Source organism: Pleurodeles waltl, chromosome 3_2 (genome assembly GCF_031143425.1).
Source record: "Pleurodeles waltl isolate 20211129_DDA chromosome 3_2, aPleWal1.hap1.20221129, whole genome shotgun sequence".
In the NCBI taxonomy this organism is placed as follows: Eukaryota; Metazoa; Chordata; class Amphibia; order Caudata; family Salamandridae; genus Pleurodeles; species Pleurodeles waltl.
Window position 1 is genome coordinate 83,195,897 of NC_090441.1, and position 16,651 is coordinate 83,212,547.

General features: G+C 46.5%; 1 protein-coding gene across 6 annotated transcripts in view; it reads left to right on the forward strand.

Moving 5' to 3' along the window:
• The window catches only part of LOC138286506 (caspase-1-like), a 264,088-nt gene that overhangs the window by 108,467 nt on the left and 138,970 nt on the right, over window positions 1-16,651 (forward strand). For all 6 annotated transcript variants that reach the window (XR_011202003.1, XR_011202004.1, XM_069226848.1 and 3 more), the window contains exon 3: window positions 11,772-11,875. Coding sequence is in view for 4 of the 6 variants with exons in the window: in XM_069226848.1 (XP_069082949.1) it covers window positions 11,772-11,875 (104 nt within the window). In the remaining 2 variants the exon portion in view is untranslated. The remainder of the gene's footprint in view (window positions 1-11,771; window positions 11,876-16,651) is intronic.

Genomic DNA, 16,651 nt, shown 5'->3' on the forward strand with positions numbered 1-16,651 from the left:
GGCCAAAGCCTCCGCTAAAGTAATGCTAAGCTAATACATTTCAAGCAAGCAAATCATAGCACACGTTTACGATTATGTCGGATTAGTGCAATTCTAATACATCACGTTATATAAAGCACGCGTATAAATGTTGGCAAACTACTCTGAGGGCACATTTTGTCCCCGTACAATCTTTATTAGTTCAGTTAAAGTCACACATGATTATTTCACACTACGTTTATGCGTTAATAAATCAAAACCTTCATTTTCTGCTTCATCATTAGCAATGTAAGTTCTATCCACTAGAAAGGGATAAATAACTTTTCCCACACACCAGCTTGCCCATAAAGACCAAACTTATTTTTAAGCTTTTTGTAGCTCCTGGTGCCCGGGACTGATTAATGTACTCTGAAGCTTCTGACGAAATAAAAGAGGAAGACTGGGAGATCCTGCTGTCTTCCAGGCTGAAAGAGTGAGACCAGGTTGTGACGAAGACCTGAGGGGTCCAGAAGGAGATCGGGAAACGAAGGAAGAAGACCAGAAAGTCCGTTGCCAATTCTAGGAAGGGAGGGAACCACACATGAGATTGCCAGAAAGGGCCACCAGGACAAGAACTGCTTGTTGATGTCTCACCTGTGCTAAAACCCTGTTGATCATGAGGAAAGGTGGAAAAGTGTAATTGGTCGAGACAGACTAGTCCTGAAGAAAAGTGTCTGAGGCTAAAGCCAAGGAATCGGGCACCAACAGAAGAATTGAGGAAATTGGTAATTCAGACAGAAAGCAAACAAGTCTCTCTGAAAATGGCCCATTTGTGATGCAAGGCAGCAAGCACAAAAGGGTAAAGTTTCCAATTGCTGGAATCTTGAAGGTAACGGGAATGCCAATTTGCTACAGAGGTGAGAATTCCTGGCAAGTATTCTGCATTTACAGAATATGTTGTTTAGGAGCCAGAATTCCCAAAATCATTTTGCTATTTCTGCTAGAGGTCTGGATTTGGTGCCGCCAAGTTGGTTGATATAATGGATGGCAGAGATGTTGACCATGCAAAGAAGAATGGAACAATGGACCCTGTTCTTTGCTAGGCTTCTTATTGGATAGGAACCTGCAAGCATGCCTAAACAATTGATGTGTAATTTGGACTCCTCTAAAGACCATGTACCCCCAGTCGAGATTGGTCCACAGCAGGTGCCCCAGCCTGTGCGACTTGCATCTGGTTCTAACACTAGATCGGGGGCTGATGCGAAGATAGTCTTGCCATTCCAGGTGTCAAATGGTCTATCCACTACTGAAGTTCTAGTTGAGACTCCTGATATAGAGAGAAGTTGTCAGAATAGGAGAGGCCGCTTTGCAAATGGCAAATTTGTAACATTTGAAGGGTCCTATAATGAAGAAGGCCTGGAAATATGGCCTGTATTAAAGAAGAAAGGAGCCCTACAATTTTTGCTAGACCATGATTAAGATAAGAGTAAGTATTTTGTAATACTGATTGAATTTCTAGGGAAATGAGGTTGGACGTTTCAGAAGAAAAATGTGGAGGGCAGGAAAACACAGTTTATAAAGGGTTTGAGTAAAGTTCTATAGCATAAGCTTGACCGAGTTTAACACCCATGGATCAGATGTTATGGAAAGCCACTTTGGAAAGAACAAACGAAGATAGCCCCCTATGGAAGGATTGCCAGAATAGAGACTTACCTGTTTGGGAACTGTACCTGGAACCTTTGCGTAGGAGGCTGACCTGGTTTGTAGTGGGTACCTATGGTACTTACACCTTCTTCCAGGCCCAGTTATCCCTTACTAGTGAAATGTAGGCAGTGTCTAGAAGCCAGGCTCTCTAGAGGTAGCTGTGGATGAGCAGCCAAGGCTTATCTAGGATACATGCAAAGCTCATGCAATATCACTGTAGTCACACAGTGTTATAAAAATAAAGGTACTTTATTTTGGTGACACAAATACCAAAAATACCATAGAGATTATAGGAGGTAGGTAATACACAAATTATATACACTAGTATGCAGAAATAGGCATAAAACAGTTATAAGACAGTGCAATTAGTGAAAATCACAGTAGTTAGAAATGGGCTTAGGGGAAGCACAAACCATATACTAAGAAATTGGTATGCTAATGTCGCCCCCCCACCTAGGCAAGTGTAGTGTGTAGAGGGGAGCTGGGAGTACTAGTAAACCCCAAAGGTTAGTACTAGAACCCACCCCAGTGACCAGGAAAGCAGGAGTAAAACACAGTGACTTTCCCAGAACACACACACAAATGAGAAGAATTATGCAAAACCCAGAAGAGACTGCAAGACACCAACAGTGGATTCCTGGACAAGACGACCTGTGGAAGAAGGCGACCAAGTCCAAGAAGCGCAGAAGAGTCCAGGGAGAACAGGAGCCCCTGCTAACTCAGATGAAGGTGCAAAATGAGAACCACCAGTGAAGAAGAACAGTCAGTATTGCACCCAAGAAGACTGAGTCGGGTTCCTGGTTGGTGCAAGTGATGTCCCACGCAGGATGGAGGATTGCAGTCGGGTCTGCGTTGTCGGAGTCCACCAACAAGCCTTGGTAAACGCAAAGTTCGCGGTTAGTGGAAAATGGCACTGCCCCGACTAGGAAGGACCAGGTGGACTCTACCTAGGAGGAGGAGTCAGAGGGGGCTCTCAGCAACTCAGAGAGCCCACAGAAGGCCAGGCAGCGTGCACAGGAGTTCCACAGCATGGGGGCAAGGAAGGTGCAAAAGAGGTTCAGGCAGATAGAGTGCTGGGGGCCGGAGCTATACGATGCACAAAGAACTTGGTGGAAGGATGGAAACAAGCCTTGGCAGCTGCAAAACATGTGGTGCACGGGGAATCTGTCTTGCATGGGGAGGCAAGCTCCTACCTCCACCAAAGATAGACAGTTGGACGTGAGGACCGTCGGGACCACTTCAGTCCACCACCAGTGATGCAGGATCCAAGCAGCTCAGCATGAGAGAGGATTCATTCAGCTGGTCGTCGTTGCAGTTGGTGCCTGCAGAGCAGGGGAGTGACGCCTTCACCCCAAGGGAGATTCCTTTGCTCTTCTGATGCAGACTGAAGACGGGCTGTCTTCAGAGGATGCATGACTGGGAAACAGTTGCAGTTGCTGGCAGGAGCCGGCGATACAATGGTGCAGAAGGCTCTTGCTTCTTTGTTGCAGCTTGTAGAATTCCTGGAGGGTCCAGATTCAGTTTCTTCAGTGAGAAGTCGAAGTGAAGGATGCAGAGGATTCCTGCTGGAGTCTTGTAATCCGAATCTGAGGAACCACCCAAAGGAGAGACCCTAAATAGCCCTGAAAGGGGGATTGGTCACCTAACTAGGTAAGCACCTATCAGGGGAGGGCTTTGACGTCACCTGCTGGCACTCGCCACTCAGATGCTCCCAGAGTTCCCTGCAAACCTTGAATCCAAGATGGCAAAACCCAGGGACCCTCTGGAGGAGCTCTGAGCACCATCCCTGGGGTGGTGATGGACACAGGGAGTGGTCACATCCCTTTCCTTTGTCCAGTTTCGTGCCAGAGAAGGAACAGGGGGCACCTGAACTGGTGTAGATGGATTATGCAAGGAGGGCACCAAATGTGCCCTTCAAAGCATTTCCAGTGGTTTGGGGAGGCTACCACTCCCAAGCCTGTAACGCCCATTTCCAAAGGGAGAGGGTGTAACACCCCTCTCTCAAAGGAAATCCTTTGTTCTGCCCTCCTTTGCTCGAGCTTTTCAAGCAACAGGATGAGAAAGCCTGTCTTTGAGGTGGTAGCAGCTTGGGGTCCTCTAAGGAGCCTCCAGAGTGCATGGAATCATACAACCAATGCTTCCAAAAGCCTTGGTGTATGATTCCAACATGTCTGATACCAAAAATGCCTGTGTTCGGAGTTACCATTATGTAGCTGGACATAGGTAGTGACCTATGTCCAGCACACACGTAAAATGTCATCCCCGAACTCACGAAATCCGGGAAAAGGGTGTCCTAAAGGTCATGGGGGCACCTCTGCTAATGCAGGTGTGCCCTCACACCAGTGCTTAATTTGTAAATAAAAACGTGCCGGTGCCCAAATCCCTCCTCTGAAACTCACGGCCGCTGCATTTAATGTATAAGCAGAGAAGGCTGAGGCAGCGTAATCCTGAAGCCATCTCAGGCCTCTTCAATCCATTTAAAGCCACTCCCTGCCCCTTCAGCTCACTCTAGCAGCGTTCTGCTTTCTACCTTTGTGATGCTTTTTCGTTTTTCTCTTCCTCCGTCTTTTCCCATATGTGTCTTCTGCTCGCAACAAATGCTTGAGGCAGAAGAATAAGCGGCGGCCCTCAAAAATAAGTGCCGGTGCTCAGCACCGGAAACAACAAGCAAAAATTAAGCGCTGCCTCCCACACAGGTACTTTGCACCCTGCCCTCAGGACTGGAGGGCCTGCTGTAGGGGTGACTTATAAGTGACCTGGTGCAGTGTAAATGGCAGTAAAAGGGTGCTTGCACCTTTTGTACGCAGGCTGCGATGGCAGTCCTGCAGAACCCTTTGCATGGGCTCCCTATGGGTGGTAAAATATATGCTGCAGCCCATACGGATCTCCTGGAACCCCAATGCCCTGGGTACCTAGGTACCATATACTAGGGACTTATAAGGGGGCACCAGTATGCCAATTGTGGGCGGAATAATGTGTTAACAGTAACCAACAGCCAAATTTAAGGGAGAGAGCATAACTACTGAGGTCCTGGTTAGCAGGATCCGAGCAGACAAAGTCAAACACACTGACAAACAGGCCAAAAGTGGGGGTAACCATGCTAGAAAGAGGCTACTTTCCTACACTTTGTTTCTTCGACCATGGAAGCTTCAACCTCTCTGGGGATAGAATTGAGGTCTGTAGCCCTGATAGGAGGTATTGAAGGAGCCTCTGGAAATTTGGTTGTTGTAGTTGCGGCTGGTAAAGCGACTCCTGCCTTTACCGTCCCTGGTAAAAACCTGTTGGGAGATTGATTGTTGAACTTTGTCCAGCAAGGCGAATGTAGACACACAATTACTAAGTTATTTAATAAAAGAACCTCTGGACGGGAGACCCACCCCTTTTATGCCTGATTGACAAACACCAGGTTGACCAGTTTAGGGTCCGATTTTAACAACAGTCCCTCCTGCGTTCGTGGGTCAAAGTGGAATTTGCATTGCCAAGCAAGCAAAATGCTAATTGAATCCACTTAGACAGGTTGTCAGGATCAATAGAAACATTGTCCAGTCTTGCAAATTCCACTAACTCTAAATTCCGAGTCAGGGGACCAACCACATCAAATAATTTGTCCTGGCAAGTGGACCAGGCTTTGTCTACCCCTTTGCGTGGGTCTTTCCCAAATTTGGAATAGAAAGTTAGTAGAGAGGGATCTATGGTAGGGGTTGCAGTAATCTTGGAAGGGAGGGAAGGTTGGGGACACTTGGACTTCAGCTTCGCTCTTGTTTACTTGTCAAGAGGCAAGGGCAACTGAGAAGCTACATAGTTTCCCACAAAGTCTGCAGGAAACTAATTCAGTAGAATTAGGGTGATGAATAGTGTTTGGGTCGAACATAGGAACACCATCTGAGTCCATAACTATCTTGGCCATGGCAGCATCATGAGAAGGAGAGGCCATCTTTTTGGTTCGTAGGGGGAAAGGGAGTGAAATGGTCCACATCCCCAGCTCTGTCCTCGCAATATCAGAATCTACATCACCAATATCGTCGTCAGTATTGAGGATATGAGAAATGACAATAAGAGATGAAATGTGCTTTAGTTTAGCTTTACATTTGACAAAAGACAATTTAGTAGTAATATTATTTTTATCTTGTTTGTTCCCCTCCTGAGTAGGAGGCCTGGGAGGAACCACATCCTCTGTCCTGTGTGAGGAAACCTCACCAGTCAATAGCGCAGCATTATTTGTCTTTTTGGATTGGAAAAATTACCACAGTGGGAAACCCCATTGTCTTGTGCTTTCTGCAATCCCCTGCAGAATGGCCCAGAATCTTCTTTGACATTAAATTAATTACTGAATGCTCTAGATTGTTGCTTACTATGTCCATAGAGGAAGCAACTGCCTGCTTCACTGAAGCCTGGACATTTAAATTGTCCACGAGGGAATCATCCTCAACATTGTTATCTTGTAAGATGGGAGAACTATCTATCTCCATATTTGCCCAAAAAACTGATAAAATATATGTGGCAAAATTTAAACTGGGACAAGGAGGTTAAATAGGGAAAGTCCGTGAGGAAAGAGCTAAGCTCCTCCTATGGGCATTTACTGGGTGAAGAAAAATAGCTGAGGAGAGATTGGGGTAGGAACTGAGGCAATGCCCTAAGGAAAATTCAGACGCTTGAAGCGTTGAGTTCTCCAAACAGCCAGAAAGACATGGGAGTATCAGAGGGAACGGTGGGGTGGGAGACTGTAGGAAGCTGGCTCTGCATAAACTATATCAAAATGAGATATATTTCGTGCACGGTGCACAGAGTCCAGAGGTTCCCCAAGAGGCTTGACAGAGGCAATAATAGATAATACTAATGCTCTGTTTGTGGTAGTGTGATCGAGCAGTTAGGCTTATCAGAGGGTAGTATTAAGCATTTGTTGTACACACACAAGCAATAAACGAGAACATACACTCAATGACTTAACTCCAGGCTAATAGGTTTTTATATATAAAAATATTATTTTCTTAATTTATTTTAGAACCACAAGATTCAAGTTGCAGGTAAGTACATTAAATATAAGGTACTTGGCATAGGTATAGTTAGAACTTTGAAACAAAACAGTAATGTACACGATTTTCATAAAATGGCAATAAGCTATTTTAAAAGTGGACACTGCAAAATTCAACAGTTCCTGGGGGAGGTAAGTACAGTTAGGTTAATGTGGTAAGTAAAGCACTTACAAGTTCAGTTCCCGGGGCATAGGTAGCCCAACATTGGGGGTTCAAGTCAACTCCAAACACCCAGCAACACAGGGCCGGTCAGGTGCAGAGGTAAAGAGGATCCCAAATAACATGGGCACCTATGGAGACAGGGAGTGCTCCGGCTCCGGTCTGCTGGCAGTTAAGTACCCGCGTCCTCAGAGAGCAGACCAAGGAGGTTTATTAGAGCACTGGGGGGGTCCCAAGTAGGCACACAAAACAAACCCTCAGTGGCACAGGGGCGGCTGGGTGTAGTGTGCAAATAGGGCGTCAGGTTTGTAAAAGTAATCAATGGAGGGACCAGGGGGTCACTCAAACGTTGCAGGCAGGGCACAGGGCGGCTTCTCGGGCCAGCCACTGACTGGGCAAGGTTGAGGGCTGCCTGCTGGTCACGGTTACACTGGTTGTCGGTTTCTCACAGGCCTTGGGGCTGCGGGCGCAGTACTTCCCCAGGCATCAGATGTCTTCGTCCCGGGGAGTCGCGGTCAGGGGGTTCCTCGGGATTCCCTCTGCAGGCATGGTCGTGGGGGTGCAGGGAGGTCGGCCCAGGGTGGACACATTGTTGGAGTCGCCTGGGGATCCTCTCTGGGTCGTTGGATTCTCTGGACACGGGGCATGGCGTCAGGTGCAGAGTGGTGGGGACTCACGCTTCTGAAGTGAGGTGGGAGTCCATTAAAGATGGTTGCTTCTTGCTTGGTTCGACAGGTCCGCTGTTCCATGGGAGTTCTTGATCCTTTGTAGGTGCAGGGCAGCCGTCTGAGTCGGCAGAGGTCGCTGGTCCCGCAGGATGCATCGCTGGGGCAGATTCTCTGAAGTTGGAGATAGGCAGGTAGGGCTGGGGCCAAAGCAGTTGTCGTCTTCCTCTTTCTCTGTGGGGCTTTTCAGCTAAACAGTCCTTCTTCTTTGTACGTCGCCAGGAATTTGATTTCCTGTGTTCAGGGTCGCCCCAAAATACTGAATTTAGGGGTGTGTTAGGGTCACTGGGCAATAGCCAATGGCTGGTGTCCTTGAGGATGGCTACACCCTCCTTGTACTCCCTCCCTTTGGGGAGTGGAGCACATCCCTATCGCTATTGGGCTAAATCCTCCAAACTAAGATGGAGGATTTTCCGAGGAGGGGGTCACTTCAGCTCTGGTCACCTTAGGGGTGGACTTGGCTGAGGGGGTGACTCCTTGTTTTCCTCATTATCTCCCCAGACTTGCCGCCAAAAGTGGGGTCTGTGTCCGGGTGAGCGGGCATCTCCACTAGCTGGAGTGCCCTGAGGCGCTGTAACACCAGGCTTGAGCCTTTGAGGCTCACCGCCAGGTGTTACAGTTCCTGCAGGGGGAGGTGTGAAGCACCTCCACCCAGGACAGGCTTTATTCCTGGGCACAGAGTGCACAAAGTCACTCACCCCATGTTGCCAGAAACTTGCCTGGGAGTGGCAGGCTGGCAGAGACTGGTTAGCCTAGCGCTAGCAGTTGGGCTGGTGTGCAGGGGGCATCTCGAAGATGCCCTTTGTGTGCATGTTTCAATAAATCTCACACTTAAATCAGTGTGGGTTTATTGTGCTGGGAAGTTTGATACCAAACTTCTCGGTATTCAGTGTAGCCATTATGGAACTGTGGAGTTTGATTTTGACAAACTCCCAAACTATATACTCTGTATGGCTTCCCTGCCCTTACAATGTCTACGGAATGACTTAGACACTGTGGGGGCATAGTACTCATGCAGCTATGTCCTCACCTGTGGTATAGGGCACCCTGCCTTAGGGCTGTAAGGCCTGCTAAAGGGATGACTTACCCATGCCACGGGCAGTGGGTTGTGGGCATGGCACTCTGAGGGGAGTGCCATGTTGAATTAGTCTTTCTATCCCCACCAGCACACACAAGCTGTGAGGCAGTGTGCATGTGCTGAGTGAGGGGTCCCCAGGGTGGCATAATCCCTGCTGCAACCCTTAGAGACCTTTCCTGGCCACAGGGCCCTTGGTACCAGGGGTACCATTTACAAGGGACTTAACTGTGTGCCAGGGCTGTGCCAATTGTGGAGAAAAGGTACAGTTTTAGGGAAAGAACACTGGTGCAGGGTCCCAGCACACTTTCAATCAAAGCTGGCATCAACAAAAGGCAACAAGTTAGATGGTAACCATGTCAACAGTGGCATTTTCCTACAGGGACAAATACTGCTTTTATGGTGAAGAGGAACGAGCGTGGCCCAAACAGTTGACACGCATCTCGGAACCACAATAAGATGGCTACTGCGGTCTGACAAGTCGGAGCACCACGGTGAACTGCACTCGCAGGCAATGTGGCAACGTGCCGCCTGGGGCAAACGAGAAAACAATTCTAAAATATGCAACCACAACAGTAGTTCAAGTAAGTGGAAATTACTACAGACTATGGCCCATATTTATACTTTTTGACGCTAAACTGCGCTAACGCAGTTTAGCGTCAAAAAATTTAGCGCCGTCTAACGCCATTCTGAAGCGCCATGCGGGCGCCGTATTTATGGAATGGCGTTAGCCGGCGCAAGCAGACCGGCGCTGCCTGGTTTGCGTGGAAAAAAACCACGTAGACCAGGCAGCGCCGGCGTTGGGAAAAAATGACGTTAGGGCGTCTTAAAATGGGGCAAGTCAGGTTGAGGCAAAAAAATCGCCTCAACCCGATTTGCGCCATTTTTTTACGACGCCCCGACGCCATTTCATGACTCCTGTCTTAGTAAAGACAGGAGTCATGCCCCCTTGCCCAATGGCCATGCCCAGGGGACTTGTGTCCCCTGGGCATGGTCATTGGGCATAGTGGCATGTAGGGGGGCACAAATAAGGCCCCCCTATGCCACCCAAAAAAAAGTAAAAAAATATAAAAAATAATACTTACCTGAACTTACCTGAATGTCCCTGGGGTGGGTCCCTCCATCCTTGGGTGTCCTCCTGGGGTGGGCAGGGGTGGCAGGGGGGGTCCCTGGGGGCAGGGGAGGGCACCTGTGGGCTCATTTTGAGCCCACAGGCCCCTTAACGCCTACCCTGACCCAGGCGTTAAATAGTGGCGCAAATGCGGGGTTTTTTGACCCGCCAACTCCCGGGCGTGATTTTTGCCCGGGAGTATAAATACGACGCATTTGCGTCGCCGTCATTTTTTTAGACGGGAACGCCTTCCTTGCATCTCATTAACGCAAGGAAGGCGTTCACGCAAAAAAATGACGCTATTTGCCAATACTTTGGCGCTAGACGCGTCTAACGCCAAAGTATAAATATGGCGTTAGTTTTGCGCCGAATTTGCGTCGAAAAAAACGACGCAAATTCGGCGCAAACGGAGTATAAATACGGGCCTATATATTTAATTTAACAATATGAAGAATATGCAAATACTTACCTTGTCTGCGAGCAGCAAGAAAAAAGAGTTTTTCGCAGTCAAGCTAGGTATTATAGGTGTTGCTAGGTTACGATTGGCTGATGAGATGTACTACATTTTTTTATCCCATTGGCTGTGTTTCCCATGCTTGATGGGATTCGTAGTAATTTCTTATTATCTTGACTGCTGCTTTTGAAATTAAAGGAAGAATTGAAAGCGGTCTTTCAATAAAATTGGTACATGATCCCCATTAAGTTGAAACAGTTACTTCCATATAGAGAAGCGAAATGCAGAAGGAGGTGTGGAATGGAAGGCACTGTGATTGATATTTGAACTGGAAGGAGGCCTTAAAAAAACAGGATTCCTAGTACCAAACATTCCTAGGTATTAGGAATGCCCGGGACATCATGAAAGGGACTTAGGAAGAATGACTGAACACATGTCACATGTATTGTTAACAACCAAACAAGATATAGCATTGAACTCCAAAAAGGTCATGCCAATCAACATTCTCTGTTGGGCTACTCAAGGAGACTATGGGGATCTGTGGCAATGAAGACCGCACATGCCCTAAGGGAAGAGAGACAAAGATTTGGTTTAATTTGTCTCCGGATACATACACCGAGGGATGTCATATCCTAGAATATTAAGTGCTGAACCCAGTGTGCAAAGGCTGAGTACAATGGATGATGAGAAAGCAAGACGGCAATAGTAGACTAACACAGCAGATTGTGTGAAATGGTGCCAACATTGGAATGAATGCATAGTCATCATAATGATTTTGAGGGCACTGGCCAAGCCATAATTTGGGGGTCCCTGTACAGAGCAAATTTTAATTTTGTTAGCCATTTCCTGCTCAATACAAAATTGTAAGTTAAACTTTAACAGGGTCACATAATAACCGGTGACATACGCCTTGACTCAAAAGTCCTCAAGTTGACACAGGGTAGAAAGACCGAGTCAGTGGGAGCAGTAGGCAGGTAGGGAATGTGTTTTAGATAGAGTAATAGAACAGACAAAGATCAAATTGAGAGAATGTTTACTTCCCCAGGGGGCCCACTGGAAGATGGGGTCCTAGCAATCACCCACTTTGCCCATGCTTTAAAAAAAGTGTCTGGATCAATCTATGATTGCGTAAAGGAATTAATGGAAATATTCTTTATTGAACATAATTTGGTTAGGGGAGGGAGAAGTGAAAATTGTACTAAGACTTCCTATATAAAAAAAAAAATCACTGTTATGTTATGTACTAACAATTTCTTTAAAAAATAAAAGTGCAGAAATGCATTATACACATGCTGATAAGACATAATTTATTAATGTGTATATTTCTTGGATCTAAGTGTATTCTGCAGGCCACAGATGTGAATCTAGATGAGGCTGGTTGATGGAAGTTCATAATAGTACCTTGAGCACCAGTTTTTTATCCTGAGAAAAAGCTTTATTATGTGCCTTTGCAGTTTAAAGTGTTAACATCTCAGCCCTGTATTAATAGTATATTGTCCTAGTGATGCAGGCAGTTTCATGTTAACTTTGACATACCGCTTCTACTTTCCAGCCATGATGAGTCCAAGCCCGCCAGACCTAGCCCACTCTGAAGAACGGCTCACCCCTTGCTCCGAAGAATTGTTTCAGAAGATCCAGAGAGAGCAGGCAGGACAGGTTTGACAAGTGTGCTTTCCTCATTGTCACCATGCTGGGGAGAGACAGCCTTATAACTCTCAGTTAGGATCTACCAGGCCATAAAAGACTGGCAGCACTCAGTTCAAGCATCCCTGAGAGCGACAGGCTGTTAGATCATGTGTGGAAGAGACAGACTAGTACCATTGTTTTAAAACATGCCTTGTAGAGACAGCTGGTAGCACCCTGTTCGAGAATGCATGGGAAAGACAGTCTGGTAACGCTCTGTAAACATTTTTGGGGGACACAAGTGGTAACGCTGTGTAAGGATACGATTGGTAGGAATGGACTGTTTCGCCCTCCTTGCAGCGTACCTTTTAAAGACTGGCTGCTAGCCCCCTATTAGGGAGTTCCTGGGAGGGGAAGGCTGATAACACTTCATTGGAGCAGGCCTGAGAGGGCCAGACTGGGAATACTCTAATAGAGAATGCTTGGGAGGGATAAAATAGCATTGCTGTGAGTTGTCAAAAAAAAGTACCTGCCACACTGGAGAGTTATTTCAGTAATTTATTAGAAAGAAGACACCTACACAGACAAAGCAGTCAGCATCATTTCTCACCTTCAGGACATCACCTGAAAACCTGAACAATCTAAAGATCAGTTGGGGGACTGGACCATTGGTGGAGGTGGGGAGAGGGGAATGGAGGCGGGAAAGGTTAGGAAGAACCAAGAGGGAAAAGGATCAAAGGGGGAGTGAATCGCAACACATTTCCCTCACAAATATAAATGTAAAAGGACAGTACCTCAGAACAAATAAAAATGAGCTGTTCAGTGAGGAGAACCTTGGCAACATCACATAATCATGAAACCATAAAAAAGGACATTTACAACATATTATGTGCCCAGGAGATGAAAAAGGAAAAGAGCCATAAGACCATAAATGAAATCTTTCAACAAATGTAGACAGCTTTTGCTTCCTCACAGGTTTCCTTTATACACATTTCCCCTCCCCTGGTTTACTTCCCCTTAGTTTCTTGGATTGGGGGTTTCCCTTTTTGGGCGGAGCTGATTCTGTCCATGTCTGGACTTTGTCAAGTAGCTCTATTATACAACCTACACAGACAATTTTCATGGGTGGAATAAAATAGATGTGTTACTACCTTCGGATTTTGGAACCTAAATGTAATTCTATTCTTAAATGGGATTTGTGCTCTTAAAAGTTCCCCCCACTCATGCTATTGTTGTAAGACGCATGATTTTCTTTGCCATTGACATATCAGCATGTGTGTTAGTGTGCTGTCAACCAAGTATGATGTCATACTGGTGGACACCCCTTACACCTAATGAAATGCATTACTACTTCATTTTCTCTCTGCACTTAGTGCTAACCTATTGCTGCCTATTGCAACTGTTCCATAATTAGATAAGACTATAGGATGATGTTTGTAGGAATGGTTTAGCGATCCTATCCCCCAGCCTATCCAAAACTGCACTCAAACAACACAAATATTAAGTCTGACGGTGTATCCACATATCTTAATTAAATGCCACAGTCTAAGACTTGGCTTCTTTAGACCTGGCCTACTCCTTTTCTACTTAGGATTTACTATCCTGGACCAGCATACATTTCTTTTCTTTCATAAGATCAAAGTACACACAGTTTTTGCCCCAGCAAAAACCTACTGTTTCAAGTTACCATAAACAGAAAGATGAGATTCACATTTTCCTGTATGAAAGTCATTCCGAAATCCTTGAGTATCAATCTCCATATTGTTATCCAAAAGACCATAAAAGCTTCTACCATAGTTAGTGACCTAAACTCTATACGTACTGTCTCTGCTAAATACAACACCACTATTTTGCCCTCATTGGGTCCCCTGATCTTACCATAATCAACCACATAAACCTCTGGAATTAAAACCAGCCAGTGCAATGCTAGCATAAAGCGAGGAAAGCTACGCCTACACTGACACAGACCCAATTACTGTCAAGGACCAATCCAAAGGTTTCCTGATGGCCACCATAGCCTCCCTGTATCAACCACCCTGCTCAGGCGGGATTGTCCTCTGCATGGGTTTGTGAGTGGGCACCCTTGCCCTTTATAAACCGCTACATTTTAATCCTTTTTAAGCCATGACCCACACATCAATCATGCATGTGGGCTGAAGTCTGCTGTGGTTATGACTTGAGATCTGCAGCGGTGTTCTGTATTCATGAGGGATGCACCATGCATGTCTTCCATAGTGAACACGACTATTGTCAGGTCACTGGATTGCTGTCGGGTCACTGGAGTGATGCTAGTGGCAGCATTAAATTACAAGCAGCAGGATATATGTTTTTTCTTTTACTGGCTGATTGTGAGTGATCTACTGGCCTCACCTCTGTAAATTGTATGTTTTGTTTTTGGTAACGGGGTTCTTTGCGGTATCCTGTGTGCCACAATATGTCTACAATAGGATGAATTAGGAGCATTTATGTCATGGATGTCATAGTGGAATTCATCTTGGAATCTCCACTTTAAAGATGATGTACAAAATAGAAGAAGCAGATAAGAGGCCAGTTGAGTGATGTCCATTGCTAGCATTCTGAAGCTTTGTGTTGAATCGGCCCCTTCAAACAGAACGTTAGGCTTTTGACATTTTTTTGCAATATTTTTAAATGTGGCCTGAGGGTGTTAGAGTGCTTTAGAAGAGAAACCAATATGCATTTTTATTTTTTAGGCACAGGTTGCTTAAGGTCCTCATTACGAGTCTGATGGTCCTAGAACCGCCTGACTCGCAGTCGGACCGCCACCATTGTGGCTGTCCGGCCTCCACATTATCACTGTGGTGAATGCGCCATGCTGGGGGTCTCAATCCACAAGGGCAGCGCTGCAAGCTGCACCTGCCCTGGGGATTACAAATCCCATCCCCACCAGCTTTTACACGCCAGTTGCACTGCCATGTAAAAGCTGGCAGAGACAGGGTTCTGGGGCCCATGCACCTGGCATGGGCAGTGCAGGGGCCTTCATGGACAGCCCCGTCATGCTTTTCACTGTCTGCTTGGCAGACAGTGAAAAAGCGTGATGGGTGCAGTTGCACCTGACTCACCGTAACATTGCCACCGGCTCAATTATGAGCCGGCATCAATGTTGTGGGCTGTTTCCCGCTAGGCCAACGGGAAACTCGCGATAGGGGCTGAAGGAGGGCTGCTCCATAGGCGGTCACCCGACCACAGGAGTTTGCTGGGCGGGCTTTTCTGCCTGCCAAACTCCTAATCAGGGCCTAAGTCTTTGTCCAGTTTAAGCAAGTGCCCAGGCTCCCTCACTTACCTGGCCAGTCCTTCAACTGGTCAAGGCCCTCCTGGACTCCGTTCCAGCAATTGAGGCTTCTCGCCTCCTCTCCTTCACATGTTCTCTCTCATGCCTCTGTCTTTAACCTCACCTCTCCTGAACATCTGTTGCCTTTCTTGATACTTTTGCCTCTCTTGTGTCTTTTTCCTCTCATGTCTTTTGCTGTTCTTCTTGCCGTCTGGTCTTTATTTTCACATTCTCTCTCACCCTACACTTGCCTTTTGCTTTCTGTTGTCCTTTGCCTCTACTGCCTTTGCCTTTCTTGTGGCCTTCTACTCCCTTCTCACACTTGTACCCTGTTTGTGCACTTTCTTGCCTTTACCTTTTTTATTGCCCTCTGCTCGCTTTTCACACTCTTATCTTTCTGTAGCCTCTTGCTATTTTTTCACACTCTCTCTCACCCAGTTCTGTGCCCCTTCTTTTCTGGCATTTTTGCTCTTTCCATCTCTTTAATTTGTGCCTCTTCACTTTTTCATTGCACTTTCACCTGTGCCTCTTTTGCTCATTTTACACACTTTTTCACTCTTGTTCACTCATTTCACTTGTTTCTCACCCTCTTTTCCCAACTCCCTCCTCCAGCGCACACATCCTCCTCCCCCTTTTCTCCTTACCTGTTCCTCCAGCCTGGACCAGCCATTAAGCAAGTGCTCAGGCTCCTGAATTATCTGCACCAGTTCTGTAGTGCCTTTAGGCTCACACCTCCTCTCCTGTGCACTTTGTCTCTCATGCCTGTGCTTCTGTCTTTGGCTTTGTCTCTTCTGGATGCCTGCCTGCTTCCCTTCTTGCCCCTTTTGCGTTTCTTGTTGCCACCTGCTCTTTCATTTCACACATTCTCTCACTCTACAGTTGGCTTTTGCTTTCTGTTGCCTTTTGCCTCTCTTGCCTTTGCCTTTTGTGTTGCCTTTGCTTTTCTTGTTGCCTTCTGCTACCTTTTCACTCACACCCTGTTTTGCTCTCTTTCTTGCCTTTGCCTTACTTGTTGCCTTCTGCTCTCTTTTCACACTCTCTATCGTCCTTCTGTGTCCTCTTGCTCTGTTCTCACACTTCTCCCACCCTGTTTTGCGTTACTTCTTTTTTGGCATTTTGTTTTTTCCTGCTTATTAATTTTGTGCACTTTGCTCTACACCCAGGACTCTGCCTGGATAGCCACCCTGCACCTCAATCAGCCAAACTCCACCAGCACCCTCAACTTCATCATCAAAAAACGTGGACAATTGTATCACAAAATGTGACGACTCTCTGGCACTCCAGATACACAATGCAGAAAAGAACACAGAAATAAGTCCGCTGTTACAAGTAGGAACTCCGTACAACAAACAACTGTGAAAAAGTAGCCTCTTTCTAGCATGGTTACACCCATTTTTGGCCTGTTTGTCAGTGGGTTTGACTGTGTCACTGGGATCCTGCTGGCCAGGACCCCAGTGCTTATGGTTTGTGGCCTACTTGTCAGTATGTTTCACTGTTTTTGTCAGTATGCTTGACTGTGT